At 42.3% G+C, this 16,091-nt stretch overlaps 1 protein-coding gene across 3 annotated transcripts; it reads right to left on the bottom strand.

Annotated features, from left to right (window-relative positions):
- Positions 1–222: 222 nt before the first annotated feature.
- Positions 223–13,373, bottom strand: LOC142450304 (C-type lectin domain family 2 member H-like). 3 transcript variants are annotated; one of them, XM_075552072.1, is made up of 7 exons: positions 13,131–13,373; positions 12,233–12,302; positions 10,567–10,636; positions 8,824–8,940; positions 4,825–4,994; positions 4,166–4,272; positions 223–1,203 (listed from the first exon to the last, which is right to left on the bottom strand). In XM_075552072.1, exons 1-7 carry the CDS (start codon positions 13,271–13,273, stop codon positions 1,110–1,112), a joined length of 771 nt encoding a protein of 256 aa, XP_075408187.1. In that variant the 5' UTR covers positions 13,274–13,373; the 3' UTR covers positions 223–1,109. The 3 variants fall into 3 exon arrangements, with proteins under 3 accessions (XP_075408187.1, XP_075408186.1, XP_075408188.1); XM_075552071.1 differs by having other exon boundaries at positions 223–3,049; XM_075552073.1 differs by lacking the exon at positions 12,233–12,302 and having other exon boundaries at positions 223–3,049; positions 13,131–13,269.
- Between the last annotated feature and the right edge of the window lie 2,718 nt (positions 13,374–16,091).

The raw sequence follows: 16,091 nt of genomic DNA on the forward strand, positions 1-16,091 counted from the left end.
AATATTCCCCCATTTCTGCTTTTGAGACTGCTATTATACCCAGCACAATGGCAGTCACAATGAACCTTGTTGACAATCACTCACAGTTGAACTGCAATTCAACCACAATCTTACCCCACTTCTGACCTACATCCATCAGAAAAAATGAAGATGGTTTAGTGGGAATAACAAAGGCTATATAGATAGAAGAGCTATAGTAAATAACTCATCGCACTACAGCCATAAAGATATATTCTTTTATTCCACATAAATGTCTCTCAGCACTTAATTGTGCTGAACATTTCTTATTAGCTGAGTTAGTCTGGGGAGACCAGAGAAACAAATTAATAGTCATATTTGTATAAAAAAGAGATTTGTGTATATACAAGAGCAACTGTACATTAAGAAAACCTCCTAGCCCAGTCCACATCAAGCCCATAAGTGCAATATTAGCCCAAATGCCCAATACCAATCTATAAAGTACTCTTCAGACTCACGAAACACATGCAATGATACCAAATTCAGGAAGATCACAGGCCAGTGGGTGGGAAATCTTCTGGGGCCAATGGCGTTGTAAGCATCTCAGCACTGGCAGAGGTCTCCACGTGTCTCCTCCAGCTCAGGGAACTTACATAGCTCCATGTGTCTTGTCAGCTGCAATGCCTCCCAGGGAGTGAGCATGTGTCCCACCTCAAGTGAACTATTCATCTCCTTAGTGCCACCAAATGAGGTCAACAAGCTGCCACCCGATTGACAGGCTAAATTCAACCCCTCCACTCTCAATCCTCTCAAAATGATAACAGTTTATGTAACTACCACAGACCACCCCTTATCACTCTGACACTTTCACACAACTCTTTAGCCATACATAATTTTTAACAAAACAATAATAAAATCATATCTGTACCTAACAGGATAAAACAAAAATGCATATAAGTCAATATGTGCCACCCTCATTAAAGCATAACATTCTATTAGTGAACAAAACAAAACTGTCCTATGCCTGACAATTGCAGTTAAGTAACACCTACACCTTAATCCTGTATCCTCTGAATATATTCCCCCACCTATGAGAGTTTGTAAACCAGCTACTTCATGCATTATTCTGCCCCATTTTGGGTATCTAATGTCTATTCTACCCACTTACTTCCAACCAGTGATCTGAGGAAACAATCATAATCTTTGACATGAAGAATCCTCATTCCAGTTGAAACCTTGTGAAATCTGCATCAATAAGCAAAATCCAATCAGGACATGCCATCCATAAGTCTGAAGCAATATGCACCAGTTCACAGGCTGAAAATAATTCTTCCCTTCATCTGGTCGGGATCTGGTCAACCCAATGTGGGCTCCCTCTCTTACCCTCACCAGGGTGCCCTTTGGTCACCTTGCTTTTAGACCATGGCCTCACCACAAATTCTCAACAACCCTAGCCCCCTTGTGCTAATGTCATGAACTTCAAACGAGTGAACCTGCTCTCATCTATATGTAACTACCACACTAGCCTTTAGCACTTGTTAACTTCTATCATAAATCCTTTCATCATAAATATTGTCTGTGAGTTCTGGGAAGACATTGCAATGGATATTATAGCCCAGAGAGATAATGATTTGGTCAAATAGAGAAACATTTAACGGCACATACATTCTACCTGCCTGTTAGAACCCTTGATATACAATGGATCTTGAGGAAAAAACAATACTGGTATTAGTATTCAACAAAGTAACTATTGATTGACCAAGCATTTAACTCATCATTAAATATTTGTATATATTCATATATAACTTAGAACATAGTTTCAAAAGATAACAGAATTCCCAGGATTAAAAGACTTCGATAAGTTCATCAATAAAGATAAATCATTTTCTTCTTGATATCATGGAAACAATTCTGGATCTGACTGAATGATTGAAGTGTATGATATGTAGACTATGCCAATGAAGCTGTAAATAAGGGAGGCAATGCCTCATAAATTGTTATTTCATCTTTTTTGAGATTCATCAGTACAGTGTAGCTGATGCTATAAATGTTTTTAATATATTTTGAAACAATAATATATTAGGTATCAGATGCTTAAATAATTCAGTTAATTGTGAAAGCCAGAATATTCAATCCAAAAAGAGTGCATGGCATTTGTGTTAGTTTATTGTGCCAGCCTGGCCAATAAACACAAGTAGGATTAATTGAAGGGCAGAGGGATAAATGGTTCGGTGAGCCTCGCCTTGCTTGTTCTGTGCCTCAATTTAAAGGGGTACACTACCTGTGGGATGCCTAGCCTGTGGACTGTGTCGCTGTAAGTTGAGGTCCCTTTAAGCCCACAGGATGGGAATGCTCATCTCTGGAGCTGGGGACTGACAGTTGGTGACAGTTGGGGACCTGCCTTGCTGTTTGCTGCCTGGATATATATTGCCCAGCTCTCTCTACAGAAAGGGACTGGCAACTGGCGGCTCTCAAGCCTTAAAGGACTGCTAGTGTCTCACTGCTTTATAATTTAACTGTTAATTTCTTGTATTATCTATCTGTATATAATTTAATGGTTCATTTCCGATATTATATATCTATCTTTATAAATATATTTATATATAATCACTAGCAATCTGGTTTGTCTCTCTAGAGAACCCTGTCCAGCACAGCATTTGAGGAACAGTTTTAAATACAGATAGTCCTTACTTTTCTGACTTTTTGACTTTAGAAAAGGTATGAGTACATTCACAAAATGTTTGAAAGCTCTCCAAACAAACTTGACTATAGATTAATAAGATATTTTTGGATGGCTTCAGCAAGCATGGTTATTTTAATGTATTGTTTGGGTATGGGAGTTTAAATCCTTAATGTTAACAGATTAGATATTATGTAATGTTTGGTGTAACAAATCAGCAACTGTATATAACAAATTATACTGCATCCCCCTGGTACTTTGGGAAATTACAATTTACATCTTAAAGGATTTTGACACTACTGGGTATAAACTTGTTTGTTACAAATCCATTTCCTATCTGCGTAGGACCTGGCACTACTGAGACCCTTGTCATTCAAGTATGCACATTCTCCAGCTCCTTTTATGATAAACCTATAACCAAACACAAAAATATTAATTATTCAGAAGTCGAATATATATATATATATATATTTGTTCCCCCAATATAAATCTCCAGAAATCCCTCTGTTGACTTTTAATGCCAATAAAAGAAAAGAAATTTGGCTATGAGCACAGCTTCAGAATATTTCACTCACATAATTTCTGTTTTAGTTCCCTTTACATTCTCAAGGACTCTGCTTGAAAGTCACAGGTTTCTCATTCATCGTAGCAAAACTCAGTTGTGTTGCTGATCAGACATCCAACTGGAGCTTACTATTATGCCCATACAGCGGGCAACCCTTTGTGGCCATCAGGGCAGTTTAAGGTCAGGATGCCCGTGACTAGCTTAGTAAATATGTGAAAATTAAAAACAAAGCAAAACAAAAAACCTGGCAGGTGAATTCCTAAAATGCTTTCATTTCCATTTGATGAAAATAATTGGTCTTCCGCAATATATCACCCTCAAGGGAATGCTTGTGTTGGTGGGTACCATTCTATCAATTCCAACTTAAAGCAAACTCTGTGTACAACAGAACGATAGATTGCCTGGCCCTGTACCACCCTGACAACTGTTTCTGGTTTAGCCCACTGCTGTCGCCGTGGTGCCTAGGCAGCTCCCTGAGGAGCTTCATTTCTTTTTTTTGCTGGCCCTCTGCTTTTGCAAGCATGGCATCATTTTCCAGGGCATTCAAAATACTCCCCATAAATGATCAAAACCCTGTTTGTTTGGGGCTATCAATTTTTAGAAAGCTCTCTACAGGTTCCTTGGGTGAATAAATGTAGTATATAGCATAGTGGGCTTAATAATCTTCATATCAGTTATTCAGTAGCTTAGTGGAGTTTTAAACAATTGATGTGCAGAATTGTCTTCGTGGTCATTACAGGGTTTCAGGAAATAAAAGTTTTCAATATGTGGATGAGGGTACGAAACGTATCAAACGCCATCCTCACACGAATGATCTTAATTTAGACTGATAGACTAACTATAAGCGATGTATTACCAAAGTCACAGACATTAAATTTCATGTCTTCACGTCCCACATCTCACACACACAGCCACTCATGAACACAGCAGAAGGAAGAGGGAAGAGAAGTCTCAAAACGTACGAGCTGTTGTGGTCAGTGCCGTCCGTCCAAGTCCAGATGCCATTTGATGATGTTCGACTAAGGCCAATCCAATGGTCTGAAGGCCCTTTATACCTTTTCATGAAATTCTAAGATAAACCACAAAATGAAAACGCTTGTCTCTTTTTCTCATATTACTCTTGAGTCTCTAATGTCGTCTCATTTTGCTGGGAGCATGATATAATTGAGAAGCATTGATATTGGAGTCAGATTAGTGTACAATTTCAGTTCATATCATGCATTCTTCTTGGTTAATTTATGTCAAATGACTGCACATCCCAATTCACCTGGTAAAATCCCCACATATTTTTCCAGGATAATATTTTACTATGACCACTTTCACTCTCCAAGATGTCCCCATTTAAATGATAAGTTATAGATTGTATTTCATTGTGTTTATTAGTGAAACACGGAAAACGAACTAAGAAACATATCTTTGAGGATAAATGAAGGCATTTAAATGTCTCACAGGATTCCAGGCATGATGTATAGATCCTCAACACGTATCATTCCAAAGGTGCATCCCTTGCCCTAAGTCTGCCTGGACTAGATTCCTTCTTTATCACATCATTCAGTTTTACTCCTGTTAGGTCAGCACCACGGAGGGTTAACAAGCAGAAAACCTACTCCGCAATACTCACAAGTTCCTCCACGGTTTCAAACTGAGCAAGTCTGGCTTCCAGTGAGGCACAGAATGTCTGGCTGAATGTCCAGTTCCCTGCATCCTCAGAAAAATAATAACATTTGCCATAAAATCCAATCCAGTGTTCTGGGCAGGTAGCACACACTGAAGCATGTTCTTTCGCTCTCTCTAAAGTTTAAAAACCATGAAATTAGAATAAACCTATTTTACCATCCTTCTTTAAACAGTTACCTACTTTAGAGCCCATAGTTTTGAAAATGTACCCATGATTTTGTTCTCCTAACTTGCCACTAAGACTTAGGCTAAGCATGTACACTAGTCTTCAGTTCAGTGGTCTCTAAACTGGAAATACATATATCTTGCAGTCTAAGACGGGAATGGGGACAAAAAAATAGTATTAAGGAAATCGATTTCCACAGTTCACCATGTTTACTACTCTTTCCTAAGATCATACAAGTTATTTTTCCAGATCCTCCTGCATAGCAGCCCTCTGTCTTACTAACTTACTCACTCACTTACTCACTCACTCACTCATTCACTGACTAATTAAAGGCAAACCACTTCCCTCTCCTGGATGTGACAATGGTGTATTTCATGGGCACTCCCATTGCACAGAAGTCCCCAGTGCACAAATTAAATACTATTTTTAGTATCAAAAGTATATTCTAAGCCTTCTTTTTCATTTTTCAATAGTTTTATTAGGAGTTCATACAACTCTAATCACAATCCATACATACATCAATTATGTAAAGTGCATTTGTACATTTATTACCCTCATCATTCTCAAAACATCTGCTCTCCACTTAAGCCCCTGGCATTAGCTCCTCATGTTTTCCCCTCCCTCTCTGCTCCCCCTCCCTCATGAACCCTTGATAATTTATAAATTATTATTTCGTCATATCTTGCCCTGTCCGACATCTCCCTTCACCCACTTTTCTGTTGTCCGTCCCCCAGGGAGGAGGTCACATGTAGGTCCTTCTAAGCCTTCTTCTTCTTTTGTCTTTTATAATAGGTAGAGCCTTGATATGAAGTGCACTGGTGACTGTACTCTCTACTCTGCTTGTTGATGGAAAGGTTGAATGCGCAGAAGACACCTTAGAAACAAGGCCTGGTGATCTACTTGTGGAAAATCAGCCTTTGAAAACACAATTCTCTGAAAATAAGGGACTGTCAGAATAGACAGCAACTGGTAATGAAGTATGAAATATATATAAAAGAAATTGGCCCTTTTTATATGTTCTGAAACAAGTAATATTTCAGAGTGTAGGCCATGGAAGAACGGACATTTTTATTTCATGACCTCAACTTTTCCCTTATCATTTCCTCCCACATAGTTCTTTTTATGTGTCAGGTAATGTAGAGAGCCTCTTTGTGTATGTACGAAGGATCAGTGACTTCTGACAATCATTCAGGTCTTTGAACTTTTGTGTATTCTCAATTAACTTAATAGAAGAAAAGCTTCTAAATGCCAGAGAGGATCTACCTAACGAGACTGTCATCAAATGGCACTTCAGATAAAAGAAAATCAGGAAATAAGTCCATAGAGGAATTTCATGATCTTCTCACAACAGTTCTTTGTACAGTTTTATTGAACATACTCCACATGATATACAATTCAATAATTCAATCAGATAAAAAAGAGTTATACAATTATTGCCACGATAAATTTTACAACATCTCCCCTCCATACATTGAATCACCTTTAAAATGAGTTGTGTCTTCAAAAGAGAGGCCACAAACAGCATGTTTAAGTAGGATTTTTCGTATCAGTAAATGCCAACTATATTCTTGCCATTGCTCAGGATCAAATAAAAGAAAACCTTCAGGTCAAGGTGACTTCTTCTCTTTCTGAAATTCCCTGTCCCCAAAGTTAAGAGATTCTGTTGGCTTGTCTTTTAAAATACTCAGAATCTGACTACCCTGCCCAGCCTCCATCACTGTTGGTATGACCAGAACAGGCCATGCTCACCTGCATTTTCACAAGATGCCCTAATACTTTTCTCGGTTTCAGACCTTGGTTCCTTCTACTCTAGCCATAGCAGTCCAAAGGGATTCTCCAGGACCAATAAGCGCTCTTGGCACTCCCCTTATACAGCTCTTTAATATTCCCCATTGCACTCAGAAAGCAGTTTTTTTTAAATGTCAGTATTTAAAATACCTACAAGGCTACATCCATGTGTAGAATCCCTAATCCCCTACTTTGTGACTCTATGACTTGAGTCATATCTGTGCAGTGAAGTGAAACTACTTGGTAGGGGGTTTCTTGGTCACCGTTTTGTAACCCTTACCACAGCCCAAAGAGGAAGAATGCAAATGCAGCTGGTGTTGAGTAAGTCACAAGTAGGAACAGAGACTCCTACAACCAAGGGACAAAGAGGCAATAAACACCATGTTTAAGCTCACTGCAGGGACAAGTGGCAGCAGCAGAGACCCTGGAGAAACAGTGGTGGCTATACCAATCCTGAGGCAGGGACACAGGCCTTCCTGGCCTGTGGAGTGGTACAGTTGTGTGCCATCAGCATGTTAAAAGGACCCTTGTGGCCAACGTGGTTGACAAGAGATGCTGCAGACACAAATACTTTAACACTCATGTTTTCCAAACCTGACTGGTGGCAACCTGTCAACTTCCCTAGCAAGCCCTCAGAATCATGAGTATTTATTGTGAGTTCTCAGTGTCCGTTGCAATAGATGACTGAGGTAGTTAGTTTATTGTGCCAACCGGGCTGATAAACACACATGGGATTAATTGAAGGGCAAAGAGATAAATGGCTCCGTGAGTCGCGTCTTTCTAGTTCTCAGGTCATTTGCTTTCTGATGGTCGCACCAGGGTGCAGCTGCTTTAGCCAGTTCCCTGCTTCAGCTTGCAAGGCTGACTTCCTGCAAGAGATCCCCAAGGAGAAGCCACGTGGAACTACGCCACTGCAGCCCTGGATGCTGGAGCAGCTGTGTGGAGACCCCTGCCAGCACTGAAATGCTTACACAATCACTGACTTGGCCTTCCTCCTGCAGTAGGCATCATAGTGTGTGTTTTGTGAGATGGAGGAGGACTTTGTGTATTGGTGTCAGATATATGGGTTAATGTTGGACTTGTGGGCTTGGGCAGTGCTGAGTTGGGATGTTTTCTTGATGTGCACTTACCCTTTATATAAAACTCTCTCTTATACATGAGTTTCTGTGGATTTGTTTCTCTAAAGCACGCTGATTAACACAATGGTCAAACCCAGTAGAGAAGCAGAGGACTGTGGGACAGACAGTTGGTGTCAACAATGGGTAAAGAAGTTTGGTGGGTGGAAGCATGTCTGACTTCAACTTCATAGAAATCAGCTTTGAGCTGGTAGGGAAATGTATCCACCTAACCCTGTGTAGGTGGAGGGGACATGGCCTCTATGCCATTTCCTCGACCAGCTTCTTTGTTCGTCACATAAGGAAGATTCTTCCTAAGGACTTTTGCTCTACTGTGTTTCTGCTCCTGAAATGTTTTACAAAGTGAGGCAGGTGGCTACATTCTTCATCTGAATCAAGAGCTTAATAAAATCCCTCAAGGAACTTGCTATGTGAATGGCAACCACTTTGACCCCTAGCCTTATTTTTTGTTTATTCCCTATGAGTCCTTCTGCTAAATGCAAGCTCCATTAGAACAGAGAATGTTGTGAATTTCATGAACTGACAGATCTCTAGCAATTCACACAGTGCCAGGGCTCCCTAAATATATATTAATAATATATATGTATAGAGAATAATGTAACCTTTCTAGAAAAAGTTACTTACTTCTTTTTTTTTTTTACATTTTATTAGGGGCTCATACAAGTCTCATCACAATCCATACATATACATACATCAATTGTATAAAGCACATCCGTACATTCTTTGCCCTAATCATTTTCAAAGCATATGCTCTCCACTTAAGCCCTTTGCATCAGGTCCTCTTTTTTTTCTTATTTTCCCCCTCCCTCCCCGCTCCCCCCTGCCTCACGAGCCCTTAAAAAAGGTTACTTACTTCTTAAGATAATAGAAAATACAAGCACAATGGAAGCCACAAGTACAATGAAGAGCAGAGAGGCGATAATTTTGGAAGGGAAGGCAGTGAATAACTTTACTGGATGTTTTCTTTGACCTGCAAAACACAAATGTCATCCTGAAAGTTATAGGGAAAACACACACACACACACACTGAACATAGAATCAACAATCAAGTGCCACTGAGCCACAGCCTGCCTACTTACAAGCTCTCTCACAAACGGTCCTACTCCATGAGGGATGGCCATGGTCAAGGAAACACAGATATAAGAAACCTCATTCCTTGTTATGGGAATAAGACTTTAATGAGAGGGAAATAGAACAAAACAAAAAAGAATGCTCACAAACCATAATGGAAAAGAAAAAAAATTCAGTAAGTTGAAAACACCAAGATAACAGAAACCTTTTTTAATTTTTTCATAGCACAGTGTTATAAAATTGGAGGGAAAAGATGTTGAAGACTATGACAAGGAACAGGGAGGAATGGGAAAAGCGAAAGCAAACAAGAAAGAACCACATACAAAGAACCACAAGACTGGGACAGAGGCCTGTTCTGATGCAGGTGCTTGTGCATCTCTGTATAGTATGTTTGTCTTCATATGTGTTCTAGTCCACAAGCCAAAAGGAAAAATAATAAAAATGAACTAATGCAAAAGTAACCTTTTTTTTTTGTTGTTAAGAGAGAAGGCTCACAGCCTTAAAAACTCTCCAGAATCTTTATCCATCGACGCAAACTCTGGTCTGAGGGTATAAAGAGAGTAAAGCCCAATTTAAATGGACAGAAATGCTTTTGTGACACATGAGCTAGTTTCAAACAAACACCAAGAAAACAAGAGGAATACACATAAAATATTAATGGTTCTCACTCTGTACAATCCAGATGATCTGGGGCTTTTACTTGTTTCTCTCTTTTCAAATTGTATGCCTTTCAGTTTTATAAGCAGACAGAAAATGTATGTTCCTCCAAAATATCTGTCAGCAAATGAAGACGTGAAGAGGCCTTCTTTACCTCGGAAGAGCTCTGGAGGTGATGTGGAAGGACCATTGCGCTGCTAACACTTCAGCTCAGTGGTTCAAACCCACCAGCCTTTTCTCAGGAGAAAACTGAGGCTTCCTGCTCCTCCGGATTTGGTATGACCTAGCCAACAGCCAGAGACCACTGGAGAAATGCTTGCCTTGTTATCACGTGAAGTGCATTTCAATTGTGGCCAACTTTGTATGTTAATGAAAGAGGGTACTATAAATATTTGGGTACTTAGCAATTGTCCATTACTTACTCTCAGCCTTGCGTTGACCTTATTTTGTCTTGCTTCTCTCCTCTCTCCTCTCTCCTCTCTACAGGGCCCTCAACATTCCCCTCACTCAGTTGAATCAAGCATTAAAATGTAGAACATCCATCCACCCCTGTCCTCTCCTGGTAGATCATGCAGAGATATAGCCGAACACACAGAAAAGCCTTTCCTCTTGCCCTTATTTGACAAACTTGGTACCCTCGACCATCTGGATGAATCTCAATGCTAAGGCGAAGCAAAAGCTATCAGACTGAAAAGTTCCCTGCTGTGGGAGTACATTTCTATATGACATTCTGAAAAGAAAGCAAAAGTATAAAAGGGCTGGCTTACCTCCAAGTCAGTTTCTATCGCACTTTCATGGAAGAAAGATTCCCGCCCCACCCACTACCACCCTGTTCTTTCATGCTCTCAGATTTTATAACCTGCATTACCAGATTTGAGGGAATTCTGGAAAAGTTCCGATGAAGCCTCCACAGACATCTTTCCACACGGAAGAATATTCTGGAATACAATGTAGTATTCTGGTCAGTATCTCTCTGTGAATTTTTGTTCCATCTCGCTTGTCTTGTTGGTCGCTCGGAGGACCAGCAAACTCAGAAGGGAACCTGGGGTCCCAGGGTGGGCACTAACTGGATGAAAGTCCTGTAAAGCAACCCGAGTGCCAAGAGGAGCTGGAAAGAACTGCCTTTCCTGAAAGGGGCACGACAATAAGGCCAATTTCTCGTGTCCATCTTTTCTCTGTGTCTATCTTCGCTCACTCACGTGGCCTCCAGCCTTTTGTCTGTGTTTACCTCCTGGGATTCCTGCCAATCACAGGACTCCTAGCAGTAGGCTGAGCAGTCACTGCACCTTCTGCCTGGACTGGAACACAGAGGGTGGGTCTGAGCCTTTACTACCTGTTTGTGTGTTTTGCATTGGCGGCTCTGTGGTGCTTTCTCTAAAATGTTCTGCTTCCCCTTCCTCTCCCTGTGAACAAAGACCTAAACTAACTTCCATTTTTACCGGCCATAAAGCCAGGTCCCCCTACCCCTCCTTGGCTTCCATTGTGTCTCTGATCCAAGGTCCCTGTTTGCCAGTCAAAGCCGCAGGCTGCGGCAGGAAACCTTCCTGTTCTGGAGAGTCCAGGACTCTCCCACTGGGCCTCTAGCTCTGACCAGGATACCTCTCAGGGTTATCGGGCCACCTCCTGACCAACGGGTGCTGTCCTTCCACTTCCTGTCACTCAAGGTGTTGGGTGAGTAAATTTCCATCTTACACAGCTGCTATCTTTTCTGACCTGCCCTCATTTTCTGGGCTAAGCAGTCCTTCCTAAATCTCAGTCATGGATACTGATGCCAAGCCTACCTACCCCAGGTGTACTGGCCCTTTACTCATTCCTCCTTAAATCCCTTTGTGACCGGTCCCTCTGTTGGGAAGAAACATTTTAAATTAGTTAGAAACCTCCTTACACCTTACTTTTGGTCTCACAGTACCTCTGATCCTTTGACCCGACCTGGAAGTACTGGCCCTACAGACCCCATTGCTCCCGGATGTTAACCCATCATGCAATGCCTCCTTTCTGACAACCTAATTACTCATACCCTCTCTCCCTGCAACAATCCAATCTTACCAGTAAAAAAACAAATGGTACTTACTCCGCATTGATGAAGCTGTTATCCCGACACCTGGTGACTCCCAACTCCTATACTCTTTTATCCCACATACACCCTTCCCCTGTACCTTTTTCACCACCCCTCTTAACCCAGCTTGTCAGCATTCCTTTGCTTATCTGCAACCCTCCTCACTTCTCTCTAACTCAAGACATACCTATCTCATTCTGCTGCTATTTAATTGGGCCTGTGCCCCACTCTACCATCCAAGAGTTTAACTGCCTTTAACACGCCCTCCTTCATGCCCTCCCCTGCCTCTGCCAAACCTTTTTATTCTTCACGGGCAGTAGGCTCAGCCCCTGGAGCCTGCTTTATCCCCTATCGTTTGTCTGTCTAAGCAACTAGATATGACAGCTAGGATTAGCAACCCTGCCTCTGGGCCCTGGCAGCAGTTGGCAGTTGCCTCCCTCACCCAGAGAGCCCTCAAGTTAACCCAGGAAAAACTTACCCCACAGGCTGCAGAGCCTCTTCTCACACTGAGTCGTGTCTTTGCTGTCTCCGAGCCGCTTCCAGAAAATCTATTGCATGTGTACAAAAATCCTAACATAACTCTGCGCCAGGCTCCCTGTTTAAACCCAGCAACCCTCTTGCCTCAGCTCCTAGACTGGCTGTAACTTAGTGGTCACTCCTGCCCCAGGCAGTTGAGATACTAACACTTCCCAGACCCAGGCTCTGATCAACTGTATCCTAACCCAGATCTCACTGTTTGTTGATGGCAGTCCTGTCATAGATGCCCAGGGGCAAGGTCAGGCTGCATATGCTGTCCTCTCACTTGACCAGGTCTGGAAAGCTGCATGCCTTCCCCTAAAATGTACCTCTCTAAAAAGCAAACCCTAATAAAGCTGTTTCTGTTTCTGTTCTCCCTTGTCCTGTCAGTTATGTCTGTCTTCCTTCCTGTAATTCAGTTTTGCATTGGCAGTTTTAAAGAACGGAAACCAAACAAGAAAGACTCCCACAGGTGCAAATCTCGATCTCTGACGTCATGGATGTGAGGGCCTGCTTGGTGCAAAGGAAAACCATTGAACCACCCTGCCAAAAGGGACAGCAAAGATTTTCATCACTTGTGCGTGAGCTGGAAGCAGCTAAGAGGTGTCAGCACTCCCTTCAGTGTCTATTTCAAACACCTCTGAATATTGCCAAATATTTGCCAAAATATACAAATAGGAATCAGATTCCCAGTCCTGCCTGGTTCAACTAAGCCAAATCACAAACAAAAGCCAGTATAAACCCTAGAATTCATTTTCAGTATACTGGACAACAAACAGTGGAGGACCTGCAAACAACCTGGTGACAATCCTCACCATTGGGCCAGTTCACTGAAATGAGAGAATTTCTAGGAGGATCACCTTACGTATGGAGAAGTCACATCCTCATTGGCTCCGGGGAAGGCATCCTCATATTTCCTTACGCGGGATGAAGCCCTCCATGTGTGCCATCCAGCAGATGATGAGGCAGTGAGTGGGCTTCCCTGCAGCCTCCAAAATCCCATTTAAGGCATCTTCCAGTCACTTCTGACCCATAAGGCTTGGGAAATCTTTCTGCTTCTGAAGGCAGAGATCCCCTGGCAGGCACACTGGATCCCTTTGTCCTTTCAGTTTCCATTTCCTGCTTCAACCCCTCCCAACCCCTAAAGTCCTGCCAAAAAAGGAGGGGAATGTGGTTGGGGTACAGTGCCTTATCACATCAGAGGACGAGGCAGGGCTCCCATGTGGCCACCCCAACCACCAGCGTCTTTTTTGCCCCTCACCCCTCCAGATCTGAACAGCAGCCCCTCCAGATCTGAACAGCATTCCCAGAAGTCTTGGGACTTCCAAGCAACTACCCCTTTCATGTTGATTCAGCCAGGGGCTTTTCAGAGGGCTGCGTTTGGTGGGGGTGAGGAGCTAGACCAAACACACACACCCACACAAAACAAAACATACTGTATTGGACAGGGTTCTCTAGAGAGACAAACCAGATTGCTAGTAACTATATATATAGATATATTTATAAAGATAGATATATAATTCAAGAAATAAACTGTTAAATTATATACAGATAGATAAAAAAAGAAATTAACAGTTAAATTATAAAGCAGTGAGATACTAGCAGTCCTTCAAGACTTGAGAGCTGCCAGGTGCCAGTCCCCTTCTGTAGAGAGAGCTGGGCTATATATACCCAGGCAGCAAACAGCAAGGCAGGTCCCCAGTTGTCATCAACTGTCAGTCCCCAGCTCCAGAAATGAACTTTCCAATCGTGTGGGCTTAAAGGGACCTCAACTTACAGCGACACAGTCCACAGGCTAGGCATCCCACAGGTAGTGTACCCCTTTAAACTGAGGCACAGAACAACCAAGGCGAGGCTCACTGAGCCATTTATCCCTCTGCCCTTCAGTTAATCCTACTTGTGTTTATCGGCCAGGCTGGCACAATAAACTATAGCACATACCAATGCACCCAAGGGGAGGGTGTTATTTATATCTCCACAGGGAAAGAGGGATGAGACTTCAACCCTGTGCTCCAAGACGTCAATGCAGAATACCGGCATGAAGCAGCAAACCAATAGAGAGGTATGAGGGGCAGGCCCCATTCCAACTATGTGGACAGTCTCCCCACATGTCCAGCCAGCCTTCCCCACTCCCAACCACCACAAAAGAATTCACTTGAGAGGACAGCCATGAAGTTACAGCTCAGGGAGTGAGGCATGTCAGATCAGAGCACACAGGAGCAAACAAGGGGGAAGGGAGAGAGAGTGGAGCACCTCCTGGCCCACCTGCTCTAAGGACAATGTCCCTGCTAAGAGCAGCCAGTGCACACAGAGGACCATAGGGCAAGCCCCACCACAAGACACAATATCCATCAATGCCCCATAGCCATACAGGGGACAAAACTGGAGACAGAGTAGGAATTGCGCGAGATTTGTCCCTACTACACCAAGGTGAAACACTAAGAGCTTGCAACAGAACAGCCAGGGGAACAGAGCAATGAAGTCCCCAGGGAATACCACAAGTAGACTGTGGGGCCAGGGAATTGCACCCCATCAGACTCAGACTGGAATAGAAACCCTCTTAAAGGTCACCAAACAACCTTGAACTATTTATAGGCTTTTCTTTTCTTTTTTTTTTTGTTTTTGTTTTGTTGCTTTCTTTTCTTTTCTTTTGTTGCTTTGTTTTGCTCTGTCTTGTTTTTGTGCATAGTATTATCTTTGCATGTCTATCTAGATAAGATAGGCAGGATAAATTATCTGCAGGAGAAAACAATGGGAGCGAAGTCTGGGGGGAGACATAGAAGAGGGTGAGACAGGGGAAAGGATGAGGGTGTTAACAAACCCAGGGACTGCAGAACAGCAAGTGATCTACAATCAATGGTGAGAAGGCTGTAGGAGGCCTAGTAGGGATTGATCAAGGGCAATGTAACTGAGAGGAATTTCTGAAACCAAATGAAGGCTTAACATGATAGTGGGACAAGAGGAAAGTAAAAGAGAATAGAGGAAAGAGCTAGGAGGCAAAGGGCATTTATAGAGGTCTAAATACAGGCACATACATATATAAATATATTTATAAATGATGATGGGGAAATAGATATATGTACATATATTTCTAGGTTTAGTATTAAGTTAGAAAAAGGTCATAAGGCTCTACTCAAGTACTTCCTCAAATGCAAGAACACTTTGTTCTATTAACATGGCATGCCATGATGCTCAGCTTCATGACATTATCACTGAAGACAAAATGGTGCATAAGCAAATGTGGTGAAGAAAGCTGATGGTGCCTGGCTATCAAATGATATAGCACCTGGGTCTTAAAAGTTGAAGATAAACAAGTGGCCATCTACCTCAGAAGCAACATAGCCCATATGGAAGAAGCACACAATCCTGCGTGATCATGAGGTGTGGATAGGATCAGGGCATCAGAGAACAAAAAATCATATCATTTTGAATGAGGGGGAGTGAAAACCCAAAACCTATCTGTAGGCAACTGGACATCCCCTTGCAGAAGGGTTGAGGGAAGGAGATGAGGCTGTCAGGGTGCAATATAGCACCACTGAAACATACAACTTTCCTCTAGTTCTTTAATGCTTCCTCCCTCCCCACTATCCTGACCCCTAATTCTACCTTACAAATCTGGCTAGACCAGAGCATGTACACGGGTACAAATAAGAACTGGAAACACAGGGAATCCATGACAGATAAAACCCTCAGGACCAATAATGAGAGTAGCAATAACAGGAGGGGAAGGGGAAGGGGCGATAGAAATAGGGAACCTATTACAAGGATTTACATATAATCCCCTCCCTGGGGTCAGAAACAGAAAAGTGAGTGATGGGAGA

Source organism: Tenrec ecaudatus, chromosome 6 (genome assembly GCF_050624435.1).
Source record: "Tenrec ecaudatus isolate mTenEca1 chromosome 6, mTenEca1.hap1, whole genome shotgun sequence".
Lineage (NCBI taxonomy): Eukaryota > Metazoa > Chordata > Mammalia > Afrosoricida > Tenrecidae > Tenrec > Tenrec ecaudatus.